This window comes from Myzus persicae, unplaced genomic scaffold (genome assembly GCF_001856785.1).
Source record: "Myzus persicae strain clone G006 unplaced genomic scaffold, MPER_G0061.0, whole genome shotgun sequence".
Taxonomy (NCBI): Eukaryota; Metazoa; Arthropoda; class Insecta; order Hemiptera; family Aphididae; genus Myzus; species Myzus persicae.
The window spans coordinates 412,126-434,352 of NW_019101025.1; the positions used below are offsets into that span (position 1 = coordinate 412,126).

General features: G+C 33.1%; 1 protein-coding gene across 4 annotated transcripts in view; it reads right to left on the minus strand.

Annotated features, from left to right (window-relative positions):
• The window catches only part of LOC111027387, a 100,030-nt gene that overhangs the window by 11,289 nt on the left and 66,514 nt on the right, over positions 1-22,227 (minus strand). For all 4 annotated transcript variants that reach the window (XM_022305762.1, XM_022305760.1, XM_022305761.1 and 1 more), the window contains exons 25-34: positions 4,128-4,296; positions 3,705-3,744; positions 3,434-3,566; positions 3,102-3,264; positions 2,940-3,014; positions 2,336-2,656; positions 1,622-1,766; positions 959-1,239; positions 670-873; positions 261-484 (exon numbers count right to left, since the gene is read on the minus strand). In XM_022305762.1, the coding sequence (XP_022161454.1) occupies positions 261-484; positions 670-873; positions 959-1,239; positions 1,622-1,766; positions 2,336-2,656; positions 2,940-3,014; positions 3,102-3,264; positions 3,434-3,566; positions 3,705-3,744; positions 4,128-4,296 (1,755 nt within the window). The remainder of the gene's footprint in view (positions 1-260; positions 485-669; positions 874-958; positions 1,240-1,621; positions 1,767-2,335; positions 2,657-2,939; positions 3,015-3,101; positions 3,265-3,433; positions 3,567-3,704; positions 3,745-4,127; positions 4,297-22,227) is intronic.

Consider the following 22,227-nt stretch of genomic DNA (forward strand, 5'->3'; position numbering starts at 1 on the left):
TGTGTGTACTTTTTTTATAGTTAAAAATGCAAACAAATTTTAATTAATAATAAGAATTAGGTACACTTTATCCAATGGAAATACAGATCCATAAATGAAAGATTTTTATTTTATTTTTATTATAACAATGTTTTTCTTACGTTTAGAATATAATATATATATATATATTATTATTCTTAACCGATATGGATATCAATAACAATATTTTACTAAAATATTTCATCCCTATGGATTTCATAATTTATTATTAACGGACTCACCCCTCTGAGCCACTGGACACATGGTTCCGGATCGCCCTGGTACGACGTCTTCAAGACAACTTTGGCTCCACGCAAGACGGTCGTATCACATGGCCCACTGAGTATGGATGCCGGAAGTGTGGTTCTGGCGGTAGCCGTGGAATTGAACGCGGCCTTTTCTCCAACTTCTTGCAGATTGTTGTTCAGTTCAACGACCAATGGCTCCTGATGTTCGCTCGACATTTCTATACGATAATGACAATAACAGCAAGACATTAATATACAGTACTTAAATTAATGAGAAAGTCAGAAGCTGTAGAAAAAATACAGCTACTGACTCTAATGTTGATGTACATATTATACTGTATTATAATTTTTCATTAATACTACAGCTATGTAATGATGTTTTTAACGTGAAATTCGTACAAACCGTTTATAATGAGTTGTCCACTAGACACGGCCTGACCAAACGTGTTGGCCACTTTGCAACTGTAAGTGCCGCTGTCCTTAACAAAAGGATCAATGATCGACAGGCCGAATTCGCCACGGTCGTCGGCCACCACGTACTCAAAGTCCGCGCAGTCGGGAACGAGCACGTCGTTTTTGAACCACGAGGCGCTCATAGGAACTGCACCTGAAAATGTAAAAGCAAAAATCGTCAATACACGTTATATCCATGATTTAAGGTACTGTATTATTATAAAGTAGTGTAGTCTCACCTTGGAGTCTTACGGTCAACTGGACCGGTTCTCCTTCGTCAGCTGTGCGCTTAGGAACAAGACCCTCGACGAATATCGGAGGTTGTAAATACGAGTCGGTGGCCGGTTTCGTATCGAACACACACAATTCCGTCGAGCACCTGGTGACGCCGGACTCGCACCTCGCCACACACGTGTACACACCCGTGTCCATCGACTCCAAGTTCGATATCGAAAGTCTGGCCGCCAGATCGTCCAGGGACGAAGTCACCCTGCCGTCAGACTCGATTTTCTCGTCATCCCTACACAGGACACATCATGAGGTTATATATTTTTGAGAAAAGTGGGAAGAGTTCGGTGGTGCACTGTGTGCGATCGTCAAGAAAGTGTGATTCATAATATAAATATCAAAGTTGCGATTCTGCTCATCACGTGCATTCACCCAGCAAAATGAGCGATGTCTATAAAATATTAGCTTGAACAAACATAGTGTTAACTTCAGCCCAATAATTATTGTGAACATACTAAAGGGGTACGAACCGAGACACGGCCATTCGACTCACGGGGGTACTGTGACTTAGATAATCTGTTACACATCTCCAATTTACATTGTATTGTAATACGTTTCTGGGTCATGGTGGAATAATAGCTGTATTATGTAATAATAGTATAATAGGCACTCACTTGTACCAGGTAACGTCAGACATGGAGTTTCCCCTTATGTCACAGCTGAGAGTAAAATTTTCACCCGCACAAGCAGCCGACCCGGACTGTCTCCTGCCGTTAGACGACGAAGTGATTTGGACGTCGTTTGTGGTTTGATTGTGTGCTGTTGCAACATTCAAAATTAATGATTATTTCCGATCCCATAATAAAAATGACGAAAAAATACGGACGTAACATGATTATTATATTATTATAAAAATTAAAAACCACAGGAGATCAAAACGATGTCTAGTCGTTGTTACACATATATATCTCCTATTTGTATAGGTAGATTGCGTATGAAAATAAGGTCAAAGTATCTCAGCGGTACTTTTATCAAATAATATTAGTCACGCTCAACGACTCGACGACGCTGGATATTTTTAAATTTTAAATAATTTACGTGTCGATATGCCGAGTATAAATTATCGTGCACGACCATTGATCGTACTTCACTGAGCGACTACATGCTCAAGATATTTTATCAGTGATTTGAAAAAATTCTAAAAATACGAAAAACGTTGTGTATATTTTAAAACTATTCAACACAATGTACACTGCCAAATCTGGATCTACATTATACGGTCTCTATAATTACGTCGCTGGTCGTTATTAATATAATAATATGTTTATATATATATATATATATATATATATATATCCGAAACGATTTTAAACTTTGAATGCACTCACTCAACACTTCGAGCCGAGCAGTGGCTTGGATTTTTCCAAATTTGTTCTCGACGGTGATTCGGTAGAGACCTGCATCGTCGGGGATGACGTCGCATATCTCCAGCGACCTGTGGTCGTCGTCCTCGCGAATTCTCATCCTGCTGTTGACGCCGATGGGCTGGCCATCTTTTTCCCACGATGACCACGGCGGCGGGTGCCCGGACACGCTGCAAAGGAACCTAACCGTTTCGCCGACGTCGGCGATTCGGTCGTGTAGTACGGCGTAAAATTTCGGCGCGCTGCTTCGCTTCAACCGTTTGGTAGACCGGTCGTTCGTCTCGCCTGCAAGTATTTTCAGTTTACAGCGAGTATCGAAACTTTGAATATTTCAAGTGCGCTTTTTACACAATTTAAATGCGTGATGGGTAATACTTCGACTTAAAATATTACTATTGGTTCTCAACTATCATAGAATGTAAAACATTAATATGTCACCAAGTTTACTATACAACAAAACTCAGAAACTTAGAAATATATTTAATTGTATTCATATACATTTTTAAAACTTTTTTTTCATCCATACAGGATATTATGTAGTCTTGTATTAATTTACAATTTTTCTCACCCGCTAATATTGGTGAATTAAGCATAGTATTTCGCTGTCCGTTCGACTGGGTTGCCGTGGCGGTATCTTGTGAATCTAAAAAATTTTAATGTCACATATCATATTGAAGTACGTATACCAATTCTTGTTAAAAGTTATGCCGTTTTCATTTGACTAACTCACCCGTCAGCAGTATCAGTCGCGCCGACGTCGAGTCTTGGCCCAGTTCGTTGAAAGCTGTGCACGTGTATAGTCCTTCGTGCAGCGGACTCGCAGTGGATATGTCAAGACGAGCCGTATCGCCGTCGACCAGCTGAGACTTAATCTGTTTGCCTAATCTCACCAACTGGCAGGTGACGGGCACGAGGGATTGGCCGAAAAACAAATAGACCGTAATTAAAATTGTATTTAGGTGTGTTCTAAGCACACGCTCATAATAACATAAAATGTTTGGTATTGAATCGTTCCAATAGCGTAGCGCAAGCAAGGTTTGGGTTATGTATATAGGTACATACTTTGCCGTCTTTTTGCCATCTAATGTCCGTCTCTTGCGTGATGTTCAACTTGCATTCGAACGAAACGCTGTCGTTTTCCCGGCACTCGATGTCGACCAACCCTCGACTTATTCTCGGTAACCTTTCCACCGTTCTAAACACACAGACATAATAGTAGGTTTTATGGGTTATATAGTTGTTTATTCTAACAGTTCGTGATTTAGAACAATCAATAATTCGATACTACAATGATAATATAATAGACAGTATAATTCTACGCAATGAAACTTACGCGTAGTTGGTCCCATTTTCCATTTTTTTCTTGCAGTGTCCTGGAGAAAATATTTAAAAATAATAATTAATATTAATCGTTTGGTGACACTGAAGTTTCGCGATAGAAACGGAGTGCGTACGTAGAATTTAATGAGGGACAATATGCGACGATTCGCTTCCGTTAATTTGCTTTGACGTATTATATAATATTATCTGAAATTTAAGTATTCTCGTCGAACCACTCGTGACGTATAATAGCCACACACAAATATAATATTTTCTGATCACCATCATGGCAGGGTCGTGGCTACGACGTCAAGATTGTTTTACTAATTTCAAATCGGTTACGTCATGAGTACAATACAATAATAATAATATCGGATTTGTGCGTGTGTTCAATGTAAATAATAGGTATTATAATATGAGTATAGCTACGACTGACCTGTCGAGTAGACTTGGAGAGATATTAACGCTTTGATCTGTCCATGCGGATTGGCGGCCAGTAGCGTGTACGTCCCCGTGTGTGTTAGTTTGGCGTGAGGAATTTTCAGCTGATAACGATTTCCGTTAGATACGCACAAAAACTCCGAATTGTCACGATAATATTCCGGCTGTGAGAAAAAAATTGAAATCACACAAGATTAACGCAAGTTAGATCGTACAATATATTACAATATAATCCACTAAAGCAAAAATAAAAAATTGTGGCTAAAGGTATAATTTAGTAGAATTAATCACGACTACGATCCGACCAGGCCCGAGGTCCACGCGTGACTGTGGCCGTATGAGCGTTCGCGCACTGACTTGTATAGTTGTATCGTACTCGGCTTACTGCCATACTGGTATACTATATTATTATTATTATTATTTTAAGAAGGTTAATCGTAACTCACTATTAATATTGAACGAAGTCAATTTTTATTTTTTTATTATCATCACTGCTACTGACGAACATCTAACTGAAGAATATTATGAGTTTTTTTTAAAAAATATCTCGTTACAGTTAATTAAAATATAATATAATATTGTATTAATTTATTTGATCGTAACTCGTAAGTATGATAATTACTATAATAGGTGATTTCGAGTTTATACCTGTAGTCTGCATGTTAGATAATAAATAATATCCAGTAAGGTATGAATTGAATATATTTATTTTTCATCTTTACTTTGTAGAACAACTAAAATTGATAAGATAAGTAATAGTATAGCATAATATAATACGACAGCGTGTCATGATGAAAATTCCACACTGACATTATGTACTATTAGGTTATTGCTTATTAGCCATATACCAAATACCATTATCAGCAGATACCACGGTTACTGGTTAGGAGCTGCAAATATTTTAGGAAAAGGAATTTTTTAGCATTCGTTTATTATCAAAGTATAAAAACATACAAACAATGTGTCGCCGAACATAGTAACATTTATATTGATGTATTATTAATTATGTATGTCAGCCAATGGTGTGTTTATTGTATCAATGTATTACTATGTACATTGTTCCTATACATATTACAAATTGTAAATGTTAAACTGTATTTTGAACAATAATAAAAATAATATAAAAATAATAATAATATATTAATTATATTGAGAGCTGCCCTTAAATATTAACTTTATTTCCTCGATCGATAACAGTAGAATAGCCAACAGGTAGCTGTAGACTCGGTAGGTACCTACACATACGGAATACAGAAGACACTCTACTACGTAGAAAAACCGCAAATCGATATATCATACAATTATTACAATGATGATATAATAATAATATAGAAATATCCTCGATGGCGGTTACGAAAAACGAGTGGGCCGTGTGTCGTGTACTCGTGTGCGTTTTATCGGAGAAGAGGACGTCTTGTCCGCCAATATGGACATGATATTGTGTATAATAAAATATAATAATATACATACAATAATATCGCGCGCGCGCACACACACAATATCGTCACACTTTAAATATTATTATCTATTAACTACGCGATTGTCCTTATTGTCCACGCGACGATGCAATAATATTAATTGTATAATAAAAGTTTAATAATACTAATTATTATATAATAAATTACACGCGAAACTATAATTATGAATAATTTCCTTCCCACAGCTGCTAGCTGACAATACATCCACGGCAATAATTATTATTACCTATAGTGTTTTTCCTCTATTTTTTTTAGAATTTTATCACGTCACTGCGTACGTAGTTGTATTCTAAGGAAAAAAACTTTAGGACTATATGAGTCAGGTGTCCTGCAGTTAATTGTCGAGAGAGAGAGAGAGAGAGAGAGAGAGAGAGAAACAATCCGTTCTAACGGTACACGACCAAAGCGATAAGAACTGGAATGAACGTGTGCGTGTGCAGTAAACGCGCTCGGAGAACATTGATCGAAAATTCCTCCGAGAAAAACGTTCGAAAATGTTATAGACTTAACGACCAGAGCGAAACAATCATTTTTATTATTACGATAATTGTTGAGCGCGAAGTCGTCGTTCGAGGGAAGCAATGGATTTGAATTGTTTACGTAATAAAAACCGTATGGCGGCATTATAATAAATTGTATTATTATATTACCGAAAGTACCTATAGGTGATATTATTATATTCGTATAGACACTAACACGTGAAATATAAAATATGAACGACGCGTGTGAAATTAGCAAACAATATTCGGACAGTACGCGTATTTCTGAGCACCACTTGCGCTTAGCCGTTCGCACCGATTTGTTCTTTATATGGAGTGAAAGCCGCCTCATCCAAGGCAGACATATAATAATATTATCCCGGCAAACAGCAGTATGGTCGAAACGCCGCCGTAGTGGAGAAACGTTATTTTATACGTGTTGGTTTTTTTTTTTAGTTTGTTATTATTATTATTATTATTATTATTATTATTATTATTGTCGTCACCGTCGTCGTCGCTGTTGATGTTATTGTTGTTGTTATGTTATCAATAAGGACCTTTAAATTTTGGAGATCTTGGTGCTGGCACCTTCTGATCTCGACGCCAGTCACAATATTATAATCGCTTACTGCCGCAAGGACTCGGGAGGCCGCATGATCGGCGATATTTAGGAACCGGAGTCGTCAAATTCTGAAGGTGTTGATGTTATAACACAATTATTGCGAACCGATGACACGTCGAGTCGTAAAATTTATATTAAAGTCGTCGTTATTATTATCATATTATTACACGACGTGTACAGTGACGAAAATAATATTACCTATAATACGACCACCCGTCAGGATTGTTAGCGTGTCGTCACGTTTGTCTTATTATTTTTTTTTCGTGTTAAATAATATATTATACCTAATTCAATGCTGTTCGATAATCGTGTATCTATCTGATGCTACGAACTCATAATATTATGAATCACCACACAGTTTGCTTCATGCGTCAGTGAGAGTGGTAATTTTACTCCGTACGGCTTTCAAGCGACGAGCGTTAACTCCGTGTGTTTTTAAAAATAAAAATATAAAACCGAAAAACAGCTGCAATTTATTATTGTATTAAAATTGTGCTTATAATGTTCTGCGTATGCAGCTGCAGGTGTATTATAGAATTATACTAGTAAGTTTATACACGATGTAGTACTTACAACATTATAGAATAATACATTGTAAAATAGGTTACAATTAAAATGCATTCATTTGATATAAAATCGAATAAAAAAATTATATAATGTTATTACGATTAGTTTTTACTATAAACATTCAATATTCGAAGTAAATTAGACCTACAAACACGATTGCAGCACTGCAATACTGCCTGTCCAGTGAATACAATTAGTTAATTTTTTTTATAAAAGTTATAATCTGAAATAATTTAATGTTAAAAAGGATGTCAGCATATCTTTATTTTCTTCTCTGACCTACCCGAAACATAGAGTATTTATGTTTGGCAAAACCGACCCTTTATTGCCACTTTTAATATCAAAGTGAATTCACCTATTACCAAACTTTAAGCAAAGAACATTGTCTGTGTCCCTATGTTAACTTTTTTACGAAGTTTTATTTTTTTCAATTTATAATATAATTTATTATATTTTTTAAATTTTAATAACGTACACGTTCATAACTTAAAATGTCAGTATTACATTAAAATTAAAACATCATAAAATAGCCAACGTAGGGACACAGGTAATGTTCTTAAATTAAAGTTTTATGATAGGTTAATTTTAATATTTAAAGTAATAACACAGGATTGGTTCTACTAAACATAAATTTGATATGTCGGTGGGAGAAAAAATAAATAGTGAGCTGATATTCTCTTAATATATTGTGTTGAACTAAAAATTATTTTTAAATCACGTGTTTTCAAAATAGACTTTAATATAATTCAACTCTTGGTACTATGTTAATTCTATGGAATCATCAATCATCCTACTATTATCATCAATAGATACGAAACATTGGTTTTGTATAATAAGTAATAGACACCAAATGAATCGTCTATGAATTATTCGTCTATGATCGAAACATTTCTAGTGAAATAAATAAATAGCACATCATAATATAATATTTTATACATATTACAAATCAAATATATTTGTTCATAGAATTTAACACGATTTGTATTGATTATGTTGCTTATTTATTATTTTTGTTGTGTTATAAGTAGACAAATGATATAATTTATCAAGACAACAAAATAATTATATGACTATATTTAAAGAACCTACGTTGTTTGTGTAAACAACCATCATATTCTGCTCTTCGAAGAACTTTGAATACTAAATGAACAAAATCGTATTTATACCAATTTATACAATATAATGTGAAACTGTTTAAACGTTCAAACGATATATAGTGAATACTATTATGATTTTAATATAAACGGTGAGCGTCTTACAAGTATCACAGTGCGAAGATTGATCGGTCGAAACCAAATTATGTTACAATTTCAATATAATATTAATTAATAATTATTATGAGATCGACAGCAGGTGTAGGTGACCCTAAATTCTGAACTAATTTTAAACTGCGGTAGAAGGTGGGGCTGTAAGACAACTGCAAGTACAACACAGCAGTATACCTATTCATATATAAATTTGGCATTAAATATTAAGTGATTTAATAAAGACGTACTTAATGTTTTATCTTGATTCTTTGTATGTATAAACTCTTATAATAATAACATAATATGATAATTTATGAGTATGCATATTTATCACAAATTGTGTTACTTGGCCACTTGGCCAGGTAGGTTACCTTTATTATTGTGAGCTCGGCCTCCAGGCAAAAGTAGTTGATGATTAGGTCAGTTGCAAATTCGGCCCCGGTAAAATAACGTGTCATTCACCATAGATATCAAAGACATCTGAATGTAACAAATGTAAAATAATGAACCTTACCAGTTACCGTGCACCATGCCGAATGTGTTGGGAAATCACGATTAAAAGGTATAACTGAAATTTCGAAATTAATGAATACAAACCATAAACAGTGGCTCAAACTATTGAAAAATAAATAATTATTGTACCTATGACTAATATTTAAGAATACAAAAACACATTTAATACAGGTACTTTAATACGGATTTCTATATGAGCTATCTGCGGAATGAAGAGAAAAAAACAAACAGTTGTATCTTATGATACAACTTTACGAAATTTTAGAAGGACAAAGGGAAATAATTGCATGCGATCTGTTAATAGATCGATCCATCTTATAATACACGCCGCGATAATATAATAATAAAAATAATAATAATAGCGATCGCTCCTCCGGGCACGAAAATGCTTGAGAAAAACCCTGCAGCTATACTGCATTTTAACAACATTTCATATTATCAAAACAGAAAACTGTGCAGCTGACAATAATATATCACATTAAAAATTATATGCGATATCATTATTATTGAATATTACATGTTTATAATATATTTATTATTATATATATATTACATTATAATTGCGATTATGATGAATACTATATGTTATTATTAACTTATATTATGCAGTCCAATTAAGCCAACGATATTGTTATAAGACTTTTATGTCAGTTGGGCAGTATAGGTTTAATAATATATTACACAATGTATGCATTACGATACCAATATGATATACTTATTATCTTTTGAAATGTCTGACAGCGTTTTTCCTCGGCTTATACACCTACGGGGGTATGTTTATCATTCGCATGATTTATAGCGGCACATTGACATTAAAAAAGACAATAGTATTACTGTTGTCGTTTCAGTACAAAAACGTTAATAACCGTCATAATGTGTCGACAATTTATAAAATGCATATATTTAGCGAAAAACAATAATACATGTAGGTACTAGGTAAAATTTCTATTGCGTTTTGGAATAGGTACTTAGATTATCGAAAGCGATCAGAGGAAACGTTTGAGAGTATGTGTTGGTATTACGGATGATTATTCAATTATTGCGGATATTCTAATTATATATTAAATTTTATTTTGGTTTATATTTCTTATTTTGACTAATCTTATGATTTTAATTTTTTTGCTAAATGCATATTACACGTTTATCATAACATAATTTAATTACTTGTACTAATGGGAAATTGCCCATTTTATTCACTTATTTCATTTAAATAATAATAATAATATTATTATGTTTTTTTTTTTTTGAGGAGACGGGAAGAAATAATTTAGATAAAGTAACTACTATAAAAATTTTATGTCATAATATTACATAGGTATGCCTACTATAATACGTCAGTTTAACCAGACTCCCCTCCCGAATATTAAAATTAAAGATTTTTTTTTAATATTATCAGTAAATTAGTGCTTTTGTATTTCTCCGTATTATTCACTTAATTTATTCCAAAAATAAAGAAAATTGGTTGACAAGATACCTAAATAAATGTAAGAACTCAACTATTTTCACTGCAATTATTTTATTTATTTGATATTAATTGGGAAATATTACGCCCAAGCATTGAGTACATGGACCTACGCTCTAAAGTGTTGTGTTTTTGAAAATGTAGGTAAACGTATTCTTCCTGGTTACTCGTGCTAACGTTCCGCATTTAACAATACAATGTATTGTATATAATCATATAGATGTGTGTTTACTCGTAGGTACATCGATGTACCGCATTTATGTCAGGTTTTGGATATGTAGCGAGGAATAAGGTCGTCATTTGATAATATGAAAAAGTTGAGTGGTTTTATACGGTCATCAAATTAATACATTTTGTTTGGTATCGATTTATATTTTATGAAATCGTTGGTAGGTATAATATATATATTATATATATATATATACATTATACTATAGGCATATAATATAACTAGGTAACTTTGATACTGGCCGATCGGAGACAGATAGAGGGAGAGTGATAGAGAGATTTCGGTATATGACGATCGATCTAGTTTCATCCGACTTTAAAAGTCGACACCGACCGACCGACTGACTGACGGATGGACGGGAGACCTGTCGAACGAGTAACGATGTCGGCCTTGCAAGGACGCGAGCACGATCGATGACTAATTCACGTATAATAATATTATATTATTATAAGATGGTCGTCGTCGGGTAGTGGGTAACACACGCGCACTTGTTAGGTATTATGATTATGTATAATAAATCGTCGAAAACCGTCGGGTTCGCGGTTAGGTAATAACGCTCGCGACGACGGTATCTCAGGTATACATATAGGTACATAAATCTCGAGTTTTCAGAGTGAAGCCGGCGATTGATTAAAGGACACCGCGGTATCGATACCTATACAGTGTGTAATTATTATTATTATTATTATTATTATTATTATTATTATTATACAGCTGTTCTCGTCCGTGACGACTTGCTCAGAGTACCGGCGATCCGCGCGCGATATTTTGCAACGTTTATTTTCGGCGCCAGTTTGTCCAAATAAGGACGTATATGGAAAAAAAAACATGATACCCGTGCGAGGCGGCGGCGACGGTGCTCGTCGAGTGTCTTATTTAATATTGTATATTCACCGTGCTCATCGCTACAACGATATTGATTACAATAATTAATATTCGTGGTAGTTGTATTTTAATATTATAATATTGTATTTATCATTGTCAATGTGCCTATTATAATAATGTATACATGGCCAAATGGAGGGATTTATGGCGTCGTCCGGTACATGGATATGGTTTGTATTGCCCGCCGTCGATCCTACCCCCCGCACCGCCCACCAATTTAATTTCGGGTTACGTGCCGTCATGGTGCTAAAAATCGTAGTAATCACACCACCGAACAAAACGTCAAGAAATAATAAACTCGTAAACCACTATGCGATGTTGGAATGTGGTAATTATTTTTTTATACGCCTACATTGTTCGTAAAATCATTTAAAACCCGAATTGTTATCGTAAACTATAAGTATTAAAGTACCTGCATAGTCCATACAGCGTAGTAATGACGCAGGATTAACGATCTAATGGTATATAATTATTACACATTCGTGTACTCACATATAATGCATAATGCCCACACAGGCCCTAAGTCCTACAAAGACTGGACAGATAACATTTTTGAAAAAAATTCCATTCATTCAAAAAACGACATAATATTGCTGCGGGTATATAAATCTAACCGACACGCGACACACGTTTTTACGACAGTAATGTTATTATTACTATTTGGTTACATATTTTGTTCTCAGTATAAATTCACCATTAGCGTTAGTGTGTGACCGCTTGGAGTCGCCAGGTATTAAGTCCAGATAAATAGATAAAGTGCAATTATTATTAATGAAAATGTTTTGGTATACGTAGGTAGGCGAGTATACCTGGTATGCCGTATAATATAAGATCGCCCGCAGTATCGCCAGACGCCAGTGCAGCAATAAACAATAAATTATTGTGTGTGCGTGCACGGTAACACAACAACGGTATGACATTTTATGGTATTTATACGTGATTTATCTTCAGTAAAAACACCTAATGAAAACACTTGCAATACGCACAGTAATAACGATAAAAAAATGTAATCGACTTTTACTTAAAACGTCCGTCTTAACACAGTACCGTGGGGCGTTTAAACTATATGTATTGTAAATCTGTATAACTTGCACCGATTTCGTTTCAAGAAGTAGTAAAAATAAAAAAATTTAAGAATCCGAATGCTTACACGACACGTCATCTATCGCCGAAATATTAAATAATTCGGTATAACGAGACCATAAAAACGAAATCTTCGATTTCCAAACATCACACCGACTACATCACACCTATCATGCAATATAGTTGATCGCGGGCGAGAGCATAAAAATACGATAATAACAGTAGATAATAGGCTTTAAAATACAGCGCACAGACGGTTTTGGAAACTTTTTCGAAAGTATAGCACATACACCGAACAGCCATACACCAGTTCAATGCCACACGTGCTTACTTCATTGTGTGAAATAATATGTATAATCATTTAGGTATTATATACACCTATACACGCACACACACACACATACTTATGCACACACGACGGATGTATTTATCCTCACGTCGTTTGTATTTCGTTAAGGTACGAAAATAATATAATAACTGCCATTCAACGTCCGAATCGTTAAATTGAATAATTTTGGCTAGTAGGTCACATTTTTATTTTTTTCATAAACAAACTTACAATGTCAAACCCTACCGCGGCCAGTGACGGCAGCACAGCTTATTTTTCAGCGTTATCTTTTTAAGTATGAAAACGGTTTTTTTTCCATCTCACATTATATTATGTCCAATCAAGGATTTGCTGTAGTCTTACCATAACGAAAAACATTATTACGTTGTGGGATAGTTTTTTTTTTTTTTTTTTACTCTCCGACCATTATTATTATAACGTTCAACGGTCTCACGATAAGTGCCGGCAAGGTCAGGCACACATGCATGTACCTATATAATATTGCCATGTACCATATAGTAATACGGATTCACTTAATCGCAACCGACGCGGGTTAACTATGTAGCGGTCTGCGATGAATATCGCCGCGTCCATAAATCATCGGCCAATCATAATATATATTTATATTTATAAGTACTTCAGACGTGAATATAAAACAGTGTACGCACGAAATATATTTATCATATTATTTGTATACATATAATATAGTGGCGTGGTTATATTGTTGGACAAACACGGCGGGACGGGCCGAGCGGAACCTACCTAATTCGTGTCCGACATCGGTGTAAACGATAATGTAATATATTATTTTAATAATACGATGATCAAGTCACTATAACCGCATTGTGCAGGTACATCCGATGATACCGCAAACCAACAACCCCACGGCGGTTTACGAATAATGTGTTTGATTTTGGTTATCCACTCGGTGATGGCGCGACGAAGTGTCGGTACTCATTTTTAAAAAATATATTTAATTAGCCGTGTCTTGGACAATATCCGATAGACTTTACAATATTAATGGTGTGCTTTTTTTTTTTTTACAAAAAAATCAAGGAAAAAGGATATTTGTCTCAGAATATTTTATAGGTGCCGACCGATTAGAATAAATATGCTCCCGCGTGCCTGTATGTCGTACACTCCACTTAACTGCCACTGCAGCAGATTAAATTATGGTCACTGTATACTAGCGCATTGTTGCAATCGACTATAAACAAAACCTTTGTTATGAGAATGCGCCACGTTACGTTTTTATTGTAATATATACTGCGTTTATTGTGTTTATTTAAACCCTAAATAAATTATATAGGTATCGGTATGGCTGTAAATCTTTATTTTCATAATGAACACAAAGGAAGCCTGCCAGCATATAATGTACATCATTAAGATTTCGTTCAAAAAAATATGTGACAATATTAAATAATGTGTATATAATATTATTGTAACATAATTTCACTGTGATAAATGATAATGGTTTCCATAAACTCGCGCGATGTAAAATAATTATTCCAATGCCAACAGTCGTATGACCTATATAATATATATATATATATGATATAACGGAGTAATTAAATAATACATTTTTAATTGATCAACTTTGCCAATACCTATATTTCGATGAAAATATAATATATTAGGTAATCTCAAATATCGGTTCAATAGAAATCGAAGAATAATTTAAGTATGTTTCAAATCGTGCGTTCTGATTGTCTACACAATATTATAAGACATTTAAACTTCTAATCGTAATTTTTGCCATAAACACATGACTAATAATTAGTGATAATACACGTACATAATTAATCATAGCAGTTATTGACATAAAAAACAAAGTTCAAACATAAATTATTATGATAATTTCAAAAATAATACATGTCTATAGGCACCAAGTATTATCAACAATAACATACGTTGTGTAATTTTGATTGAATTACAACTAAGATTTGATTAATACTGAAAATGTGTAGGTACTACATTTAGACATTTAGAGCGAACCCTACTAATTAAAAACAAAAAAATCTCAATTAAATGCCAAGAAAAATTGTACTTGATATAATGTAGTTTTAATTTATTGCATTATATTTAGTATGCTAAAATATTTTAATGGACCGTAGTAGATGGAAATTACATTTTGAATAGATTTGGGCCTCTTATCACTACTTTTTAAATAATATATTTTATTATAGTAATAAAATATTAAACTAATGTTCCATGTTTGGAATGTTTGTCGAATGTAATTATTTTATCAAATGTAATTAGATACTTAATCGTTAAATTGTATATTTATATTAATTTATGTAAGCATATTTTATTATTATTAATTATTATTAATTTATTCTATGAATTTAATAATTAAGTACTAAATTAAAATGTATAAGTTTCAAATAATTTTTAATTTAAAACTCTTTTATTTACTTAGTCAAAAAAAATAGCATTCATGAAATTCATAATATTTAATACTAGACAATTCTAAAGGCTTCCATAAAATCAATGATCATATTATTTATTTTCAGGATTATTGGAATATTTAAAATGTTTAAAAGAAATACAAAGATACAAAGGAAGTCCGACTCACCAAAAAAATAATTTATGTAAAATCGAAATTCATTTTCCTAAAACTGGTTTTTTCATACAGTATTATATTATAGGTTTGTTAATCTTAAAAAGGAAATGCTTGATTTAAGAACATAAATATGTGTGATTTACGATGGTTATTAGGTACTGACAATAAGAGCCACCAAAATTTGGTTTTAACAATGACACATGTGATATTTCCTAATAAGTTATTTAATTGGGTAGTTAGATAATTTTATGGTTATAGGTAATATAAACTAGAGGTTTCTATTGGTATTCAATATTTGGTCATATTACGTATTTGATTGTTTATATAATTTGGCGCCTCTGCAGTTACTGACAATATTTTATAATACTAAAATTACTGAACTATGTTTAAACACAAAATTGAACTTGACAGCTTGAAATAAGGATAAAACACTTAAACATAAATTCCAGATAATATAATATTATGTATAATTGAAATCATTCAGAGTAATTTTGTGGTATTACTTCCATGATTTGTGAATACTTTGTTTGATATTTTCCTGTCAATTTAATAGATATCAACTTATTTCTGATCAGTTTAATGAGATTTGTAGGTTCACCGTATAAGTGGAAATCTATTGAAATGGCGGCATAATATAATATCTGCCAGGTGTATGTCTACATACGACTACTGATGTCTGATTGTGTCCAAAAATCAGTAAAAATCTTGAATAAATTATTGAAATAATCAAAGTGCAAATGTATGTCAGCCACGTTTGGGTCGATTGGATAAAAGTTCGTATACACGATTCACGTACTGCAAACAAGTGATAAAAACATATAAATAGCGCGAGAGAGAGATTGTGAGAGGGGTAAGAGTGAGAAGACTGCAGAGCGGGAGACGTGTCCAATTGGAAACGCGTTTTGCATAATTCGAGGACGACACTATTTTTTCCTTCTATTTTCGCGAGTCAATTGTAAACAAACGACGCGTTACATAAAATAGCAATTAGAAAGCTAATATATAGCGCCCTGCCGCCGTCTCAGTACACATCATGCGGTCGAATTCCTTTTGTGTGCTCGTTGTAAGGTAAGTACTCTCAGTTCTACTTAACCTAACCCGACCTAACCTTCCACGGAGACGGCCAAAACGGTATGTCTTATGAGTCTTGCACTTGTCTTGGGAGGGAGAGAACAGGAACGACAATGGTGTAGATTTATCACCATTCAACAACTGCGGTTATATTTGTATTGATCAGTTAACTTAAATTACTGAAATCACACAAAAAATTAAATAATAAATAACTATATACATGGTTTGATATACACTCGGTACAAAACTTTGTAGCCACTCAAATAATTTATTACATAACAATAAGTCTTCTATTGTTGAATACGAACTATTTTAATAAATTTATTTTTTGCCAAAATGTTTGTACTTGCGACTAGACCAACAATCAACATCTTCTAATGCTAGACATGAAATCATTTATTTGTGGATGCTTAATTCCTATTCTGGTAATGTTCTTTTAAAAGTGAAGAACGAGGAGACCAAGAATATTGTGTAACGAAAAAATCATTACCGTAGCACCTACAGGGATGAAAAAAATTCTAAAAATTGCAAGTCTCTGCCCTATAAAATCGTTTTTCAATGTAGCCATCGTTATGTTCTATAACTTTATTACAAATGTATGATTTAATTGGCGGAGAAACAAGAAAATAAAACATGTTAGTTCGATAATTACTCCTAAATTATTACTATCTAGAGTCTAGACCATGCTAATATGTGATTATTATGACGTGCTTACGTAGTTTTTGGAAACGGTCACACAAAATCAAACGAAACATAATCACATGTGTTAAATACAAAATTTAAAAATCCCAAACCCTTAGAGATATGGTATAATCAGCTAAGGCCTATGCTAAGGCCATTTTTACGAAAATTAGATTTAAACATTTTACTATACATATCATTGTCAGTACTTTTGGTCATGATATAGTTCAATCGGAAATATTTTGGTTTTAATTGGCCCGGCACACAGTTTTTATCATAATATTAAAATTAAACCAGTATTGTTATAGACACCTTTTCTATAATCCAGCTAGTTAATTGTTTATCGTTTGAAGTACAATAAAATACGGTTACTAATAAATGTATAAAAACCAAACGATCTAAGGCCTAATACTAATTAAGTACTAGTATTACTTTATTTTATCATAATATTATGGTATTTTTGTTGTTAATTTGTGCCTAAAAGTTGGGAATAAAAGGGTGTTTGGATCGTTAGAACAATACATAATATGCAGGTACCCTCCTGGCGCGGATAGTTATATTATTTCACGCGTGATATCATGCGCCGTACAGTGCACTAGTACTTACTTGTCGACCAAGTTCCGTCGGTGCAGTTATTTTAATAATTATATAAAATGATTTCTAGGGGCCGCGACGATGCGCTCTGAGAATCGCGGACACGCACGTACGCGGACACACACACACATACACGGACACGGACACGGACACAAACACGCACTACGGGACGCGACTGCACACTGAGAGTCGCGACACGACCATCGATCAACTGCCACCGCGAACGCTGTCGATCTCGAGACTTGCACGTGGCCGTGACAATATTGCACTGTGTGTGCATGTGTGTGCGCGCGTTCGTCGCGACCGGTGGGGTGGGTGGGATCGGTCTCGGCGAGTTGCGGGCAGGGGTTACGGTAGATGTGCGAACACTGCAAACGACCATAGTTGTAGGTACGACCATATTATTACGATTTTTGATAAATTTACGCAAAAATCGTCGACCGCCGTATCATTTTAGTATGGGAGTCACAGCTGCTAGTTGCAGCCTAATTATCATAGGTGTTATATAATAAAGCGCTATTAGGTTATAAACGCATATAATTATAAAAAAAAAAAAAACCAAAATATTCTAGTGTGCTTAACATTTTTTCAAATAATATAAAACTATTATAGTAATAATTTGATAAAATAAATATTGTAAGCGGCTGCCTATCGTAAATTCTACTTAATTTTTGGATATCTTAGATTTTAAAAATATCATTAAATTGAACACCTACGAGTCCATATCGATTTATGCAAATTCAATCCAATTTATCTACATAACTTACTTTATTCGTTTATAGGGTTACACATCAGCACGTCATGTCCATAGCACTACCTAGCTATATAATACTACCTATTATAGTACAATATAACTGACTTTCTTTCTGATCGTGACTCGTTAATGCCATCTGACCGAATGATATCGACTACACTTTTCGTCGTGGTGATGGTGATGAAGGGATTTTAGCGATCATCATTTTTAGTGTACATCTTACTTACTCCTTATATTATTTATTACTCATATAATAATATAGGTCCTTCAGGTGGTGCGGCCGTGAAAACTCACCAAGATGATGAGCCTCCCGATTCTCGATCTTCGGTTTTCCCATCGACTCGTCTTATGTATATTAGTGTTATTTGCTATACCAATACCGAGTGACCAGTGGCGAGACCATATTTTTGCCAAAGTCGAGGGGTGGGCCTATACTTTTGTTTTGTCGTGCAAGACGTAACAATAACTTCGTATAGTTGAGATATCGAGGGTTATTGTTAGTTATTATGATACGATTCTATCACAAAATTGTTGTTAGTTGATAATTTATTCATATTATTATATTTTAGATTGCCTACATAATATTATATATATTTAATAAATTATTTTATACAAGCCCACCTTGTTGGACCACTGTGACCAATTCGGGTGCTCTGCAGAGTGCATTTTTTTTGCTCGGCGATTTTATTTCGAGATTATAATATAACGGTCACAATAAGAGGTGCGTTTCACTCTAGAACCATGATGTGTATAATAAAGCTGGTAAATGTCAGAACTGATATTATTCCGCGATATGCGTAAAACAAATTGTATTGTTCGTGAAATCAGATTTCACTTGACACGCGTATGTACGTTTATTTATGGGCACATTTCAGGACGTTGTCTACGTTTAGTACATTTAATCACATCACGAGAAGAAAACGACGAAAACGTAGTTCAACCGTAAAATTTTTTTCGATTAAAAGATAGTTTTTCAAGACATGTTATATACGTATAGTATGGACAAACTCTCTTTAACTGCATAGATATGTTTTTGAACTGGGTACAACTTTTTTTTAAGCCGATTTTCATGATGTCCATTTTTTTATAACTTTTTGTTTATTGTCATAGAAACGTAAATTAACAATGAAAGCAAAATTATAAATAAATAAAATTCCCAACAAAATGTATGCTACACATATTTTTTCAGTGCACTATACATTGAACCATTTCTATGATTCTTCAATTGTCTTAAATATTATTGAGAGACTAAGAATTTAAGATAAAAGACTACATGCAATATACAAATTGTTCTAACTTCATTTGAAGTAACGCGATACTAACATTAGTAACATTTGATAGTAAATAGTATACTACAAAATTATTTAGTAGTTTTTGTTTGATAAATAAGTAGGATTAGTTATTGGCACTTTAAGAATTTGTAGTTGCCAGTTAATATGGCATTAAACCTGTTTAACATCATATTTCGAATAATCAAATAAATAATATGATGGCACAATAATTGATGATAAAATCGTAATGATGTAGCCGTATAATTTAAAGAAAATACTACTTAAGTTCATAATTAAACATTATATAGGTATTGTATACGAAAAACAAAATGGCTCTGTGCCAAATGGCGAATTCCAATAACCATAACCTTGCAAATAAATAATTATGACTATTAAACTTAGTATTAAAAGTATAATAACATAGAAACTTTTCATTCCAATGTCGATAGCAAATAAGACAACATTTTCAATAAAAAAACATTTACAATATTTGATTTAAGACATGTAGGTTCACAATTGGAAAACCTATGTTGTTATCGCCACATGGTACTCTGTATAAATGTCTGAGTATTCGAAAATATAGACACTAAGTACACTTTCATAGTTTCATATTCCTAAAATAATAAATAATAATAACTAATTTAATGATATAAATATAGTGAGCATGCATAAAAAATCACTCTGTATAGCTATGTACGCAATATGTATGCATAATTGGTAATACGACATTTTTAGGAGAGCAAAAAAAAGTCACCCAGATTTTATGCACTGTATTATAAATCGTTCAACGTCAAGATTGAACTTTGTTTATACATTTTAACTTAAAAGGCGAGTAGAATGTGGACACAGTTATTGTATTTGTTCGTTTTAAGTTATTGATTTAACGTTCGCTCATTATCGTAATTGGTGCTGCAGTGTTGTACTCACTAGTCTTAATGGCTATTTTATGTATCCATCAGCTTATTTTCTTTCAACAAACCAATTCATTTTAAATGCCGCATAATCGTTTTTAATTAGATTCCATTTGCATACGTTTAATTTGTCATACGGATTTGTCATACGGTTTCTTGTTATGGTGATCTTTACGTTATCGTCACAGAGAATATTATGTTGTACATTCAATGTCATCGGTATTTTGTATCTTTATTTTTTGGATATGACGTATTTTTTGCCATTTAAGACGTCAATAAACAAAATTAATAACTGACATATATAGAGGTAATAATATTGTTTTGTTCTCCATATTATAATGTTGCAGCAAAGTTAAGACGATTTAAATATTCAAATCGTTACACTAACTGCCGACTATAGACTATACATACAATAAAAAATTATTATTATTATATACTCAGTAGTAACATTAGTTATGCTGTTATGCATGTTAAAAAAAATTAAAGTATTATGGAGATACAAAAAATAATATAATATTATTTTCTATATAATATTAATAGATACCTATAATGAGTTAGTGATAGATAAAAATATAAGATAAAAAACAGGATGTTCTTATACTTATGATATTATGAGATATGACCCATATGAATAATCATATAAATAATGTTATATATTATGAGTTACTTAAATATTATATCTTAAGTTTATTAGTATTTTGTTAAGTCTACTAATGCCAATTTTCCCATAGGAAATTACATCATCGATTCATTGCAAAAAACGAATTCATTTTCTTTTTTTTAAATTTATATTCGAGGGGTACCTGTTTATTATGACTATTATAGTATGAATAAATAATAACCGATATACTTATGTAAATTACTCAATACTCTCTCTTATCTTGATAACATTTTCAATAAAAAAAAATAATTTTTACACATTAAATCTCACATTTTAATCGAATATATTATTATACCTAATATAGCTGTGAATGTCAAATAATATTTTCTTCCTGCTGGAAAAGTTTTTTAAAAAAATGTTAGCGGTGCAATCGACCGAGGAGTCGCGTGAATACACGGAGTGTGTTGTTGGTATTTACAGCTGTATATGGAGTACATACGTTGTTCTTGGAATCTAAACTTACTCGTATGGCCACGTCTATAAGACTGTATAACAATTATATAAATACATAAGTATAACGACGTTTGTGGACCACGGGCATAACGTTGCTGAGCATTATTGTGGCGACGGGTTGATAAAATACGCGTTGGCCATATTATTCATGATTTAATACATTATTTTATTTTGTTATATTATTGTACACGTCGAAATGGGTTGAGTGCGGCATCGCTGCAGACGGCCCGCTGAGGGGATACC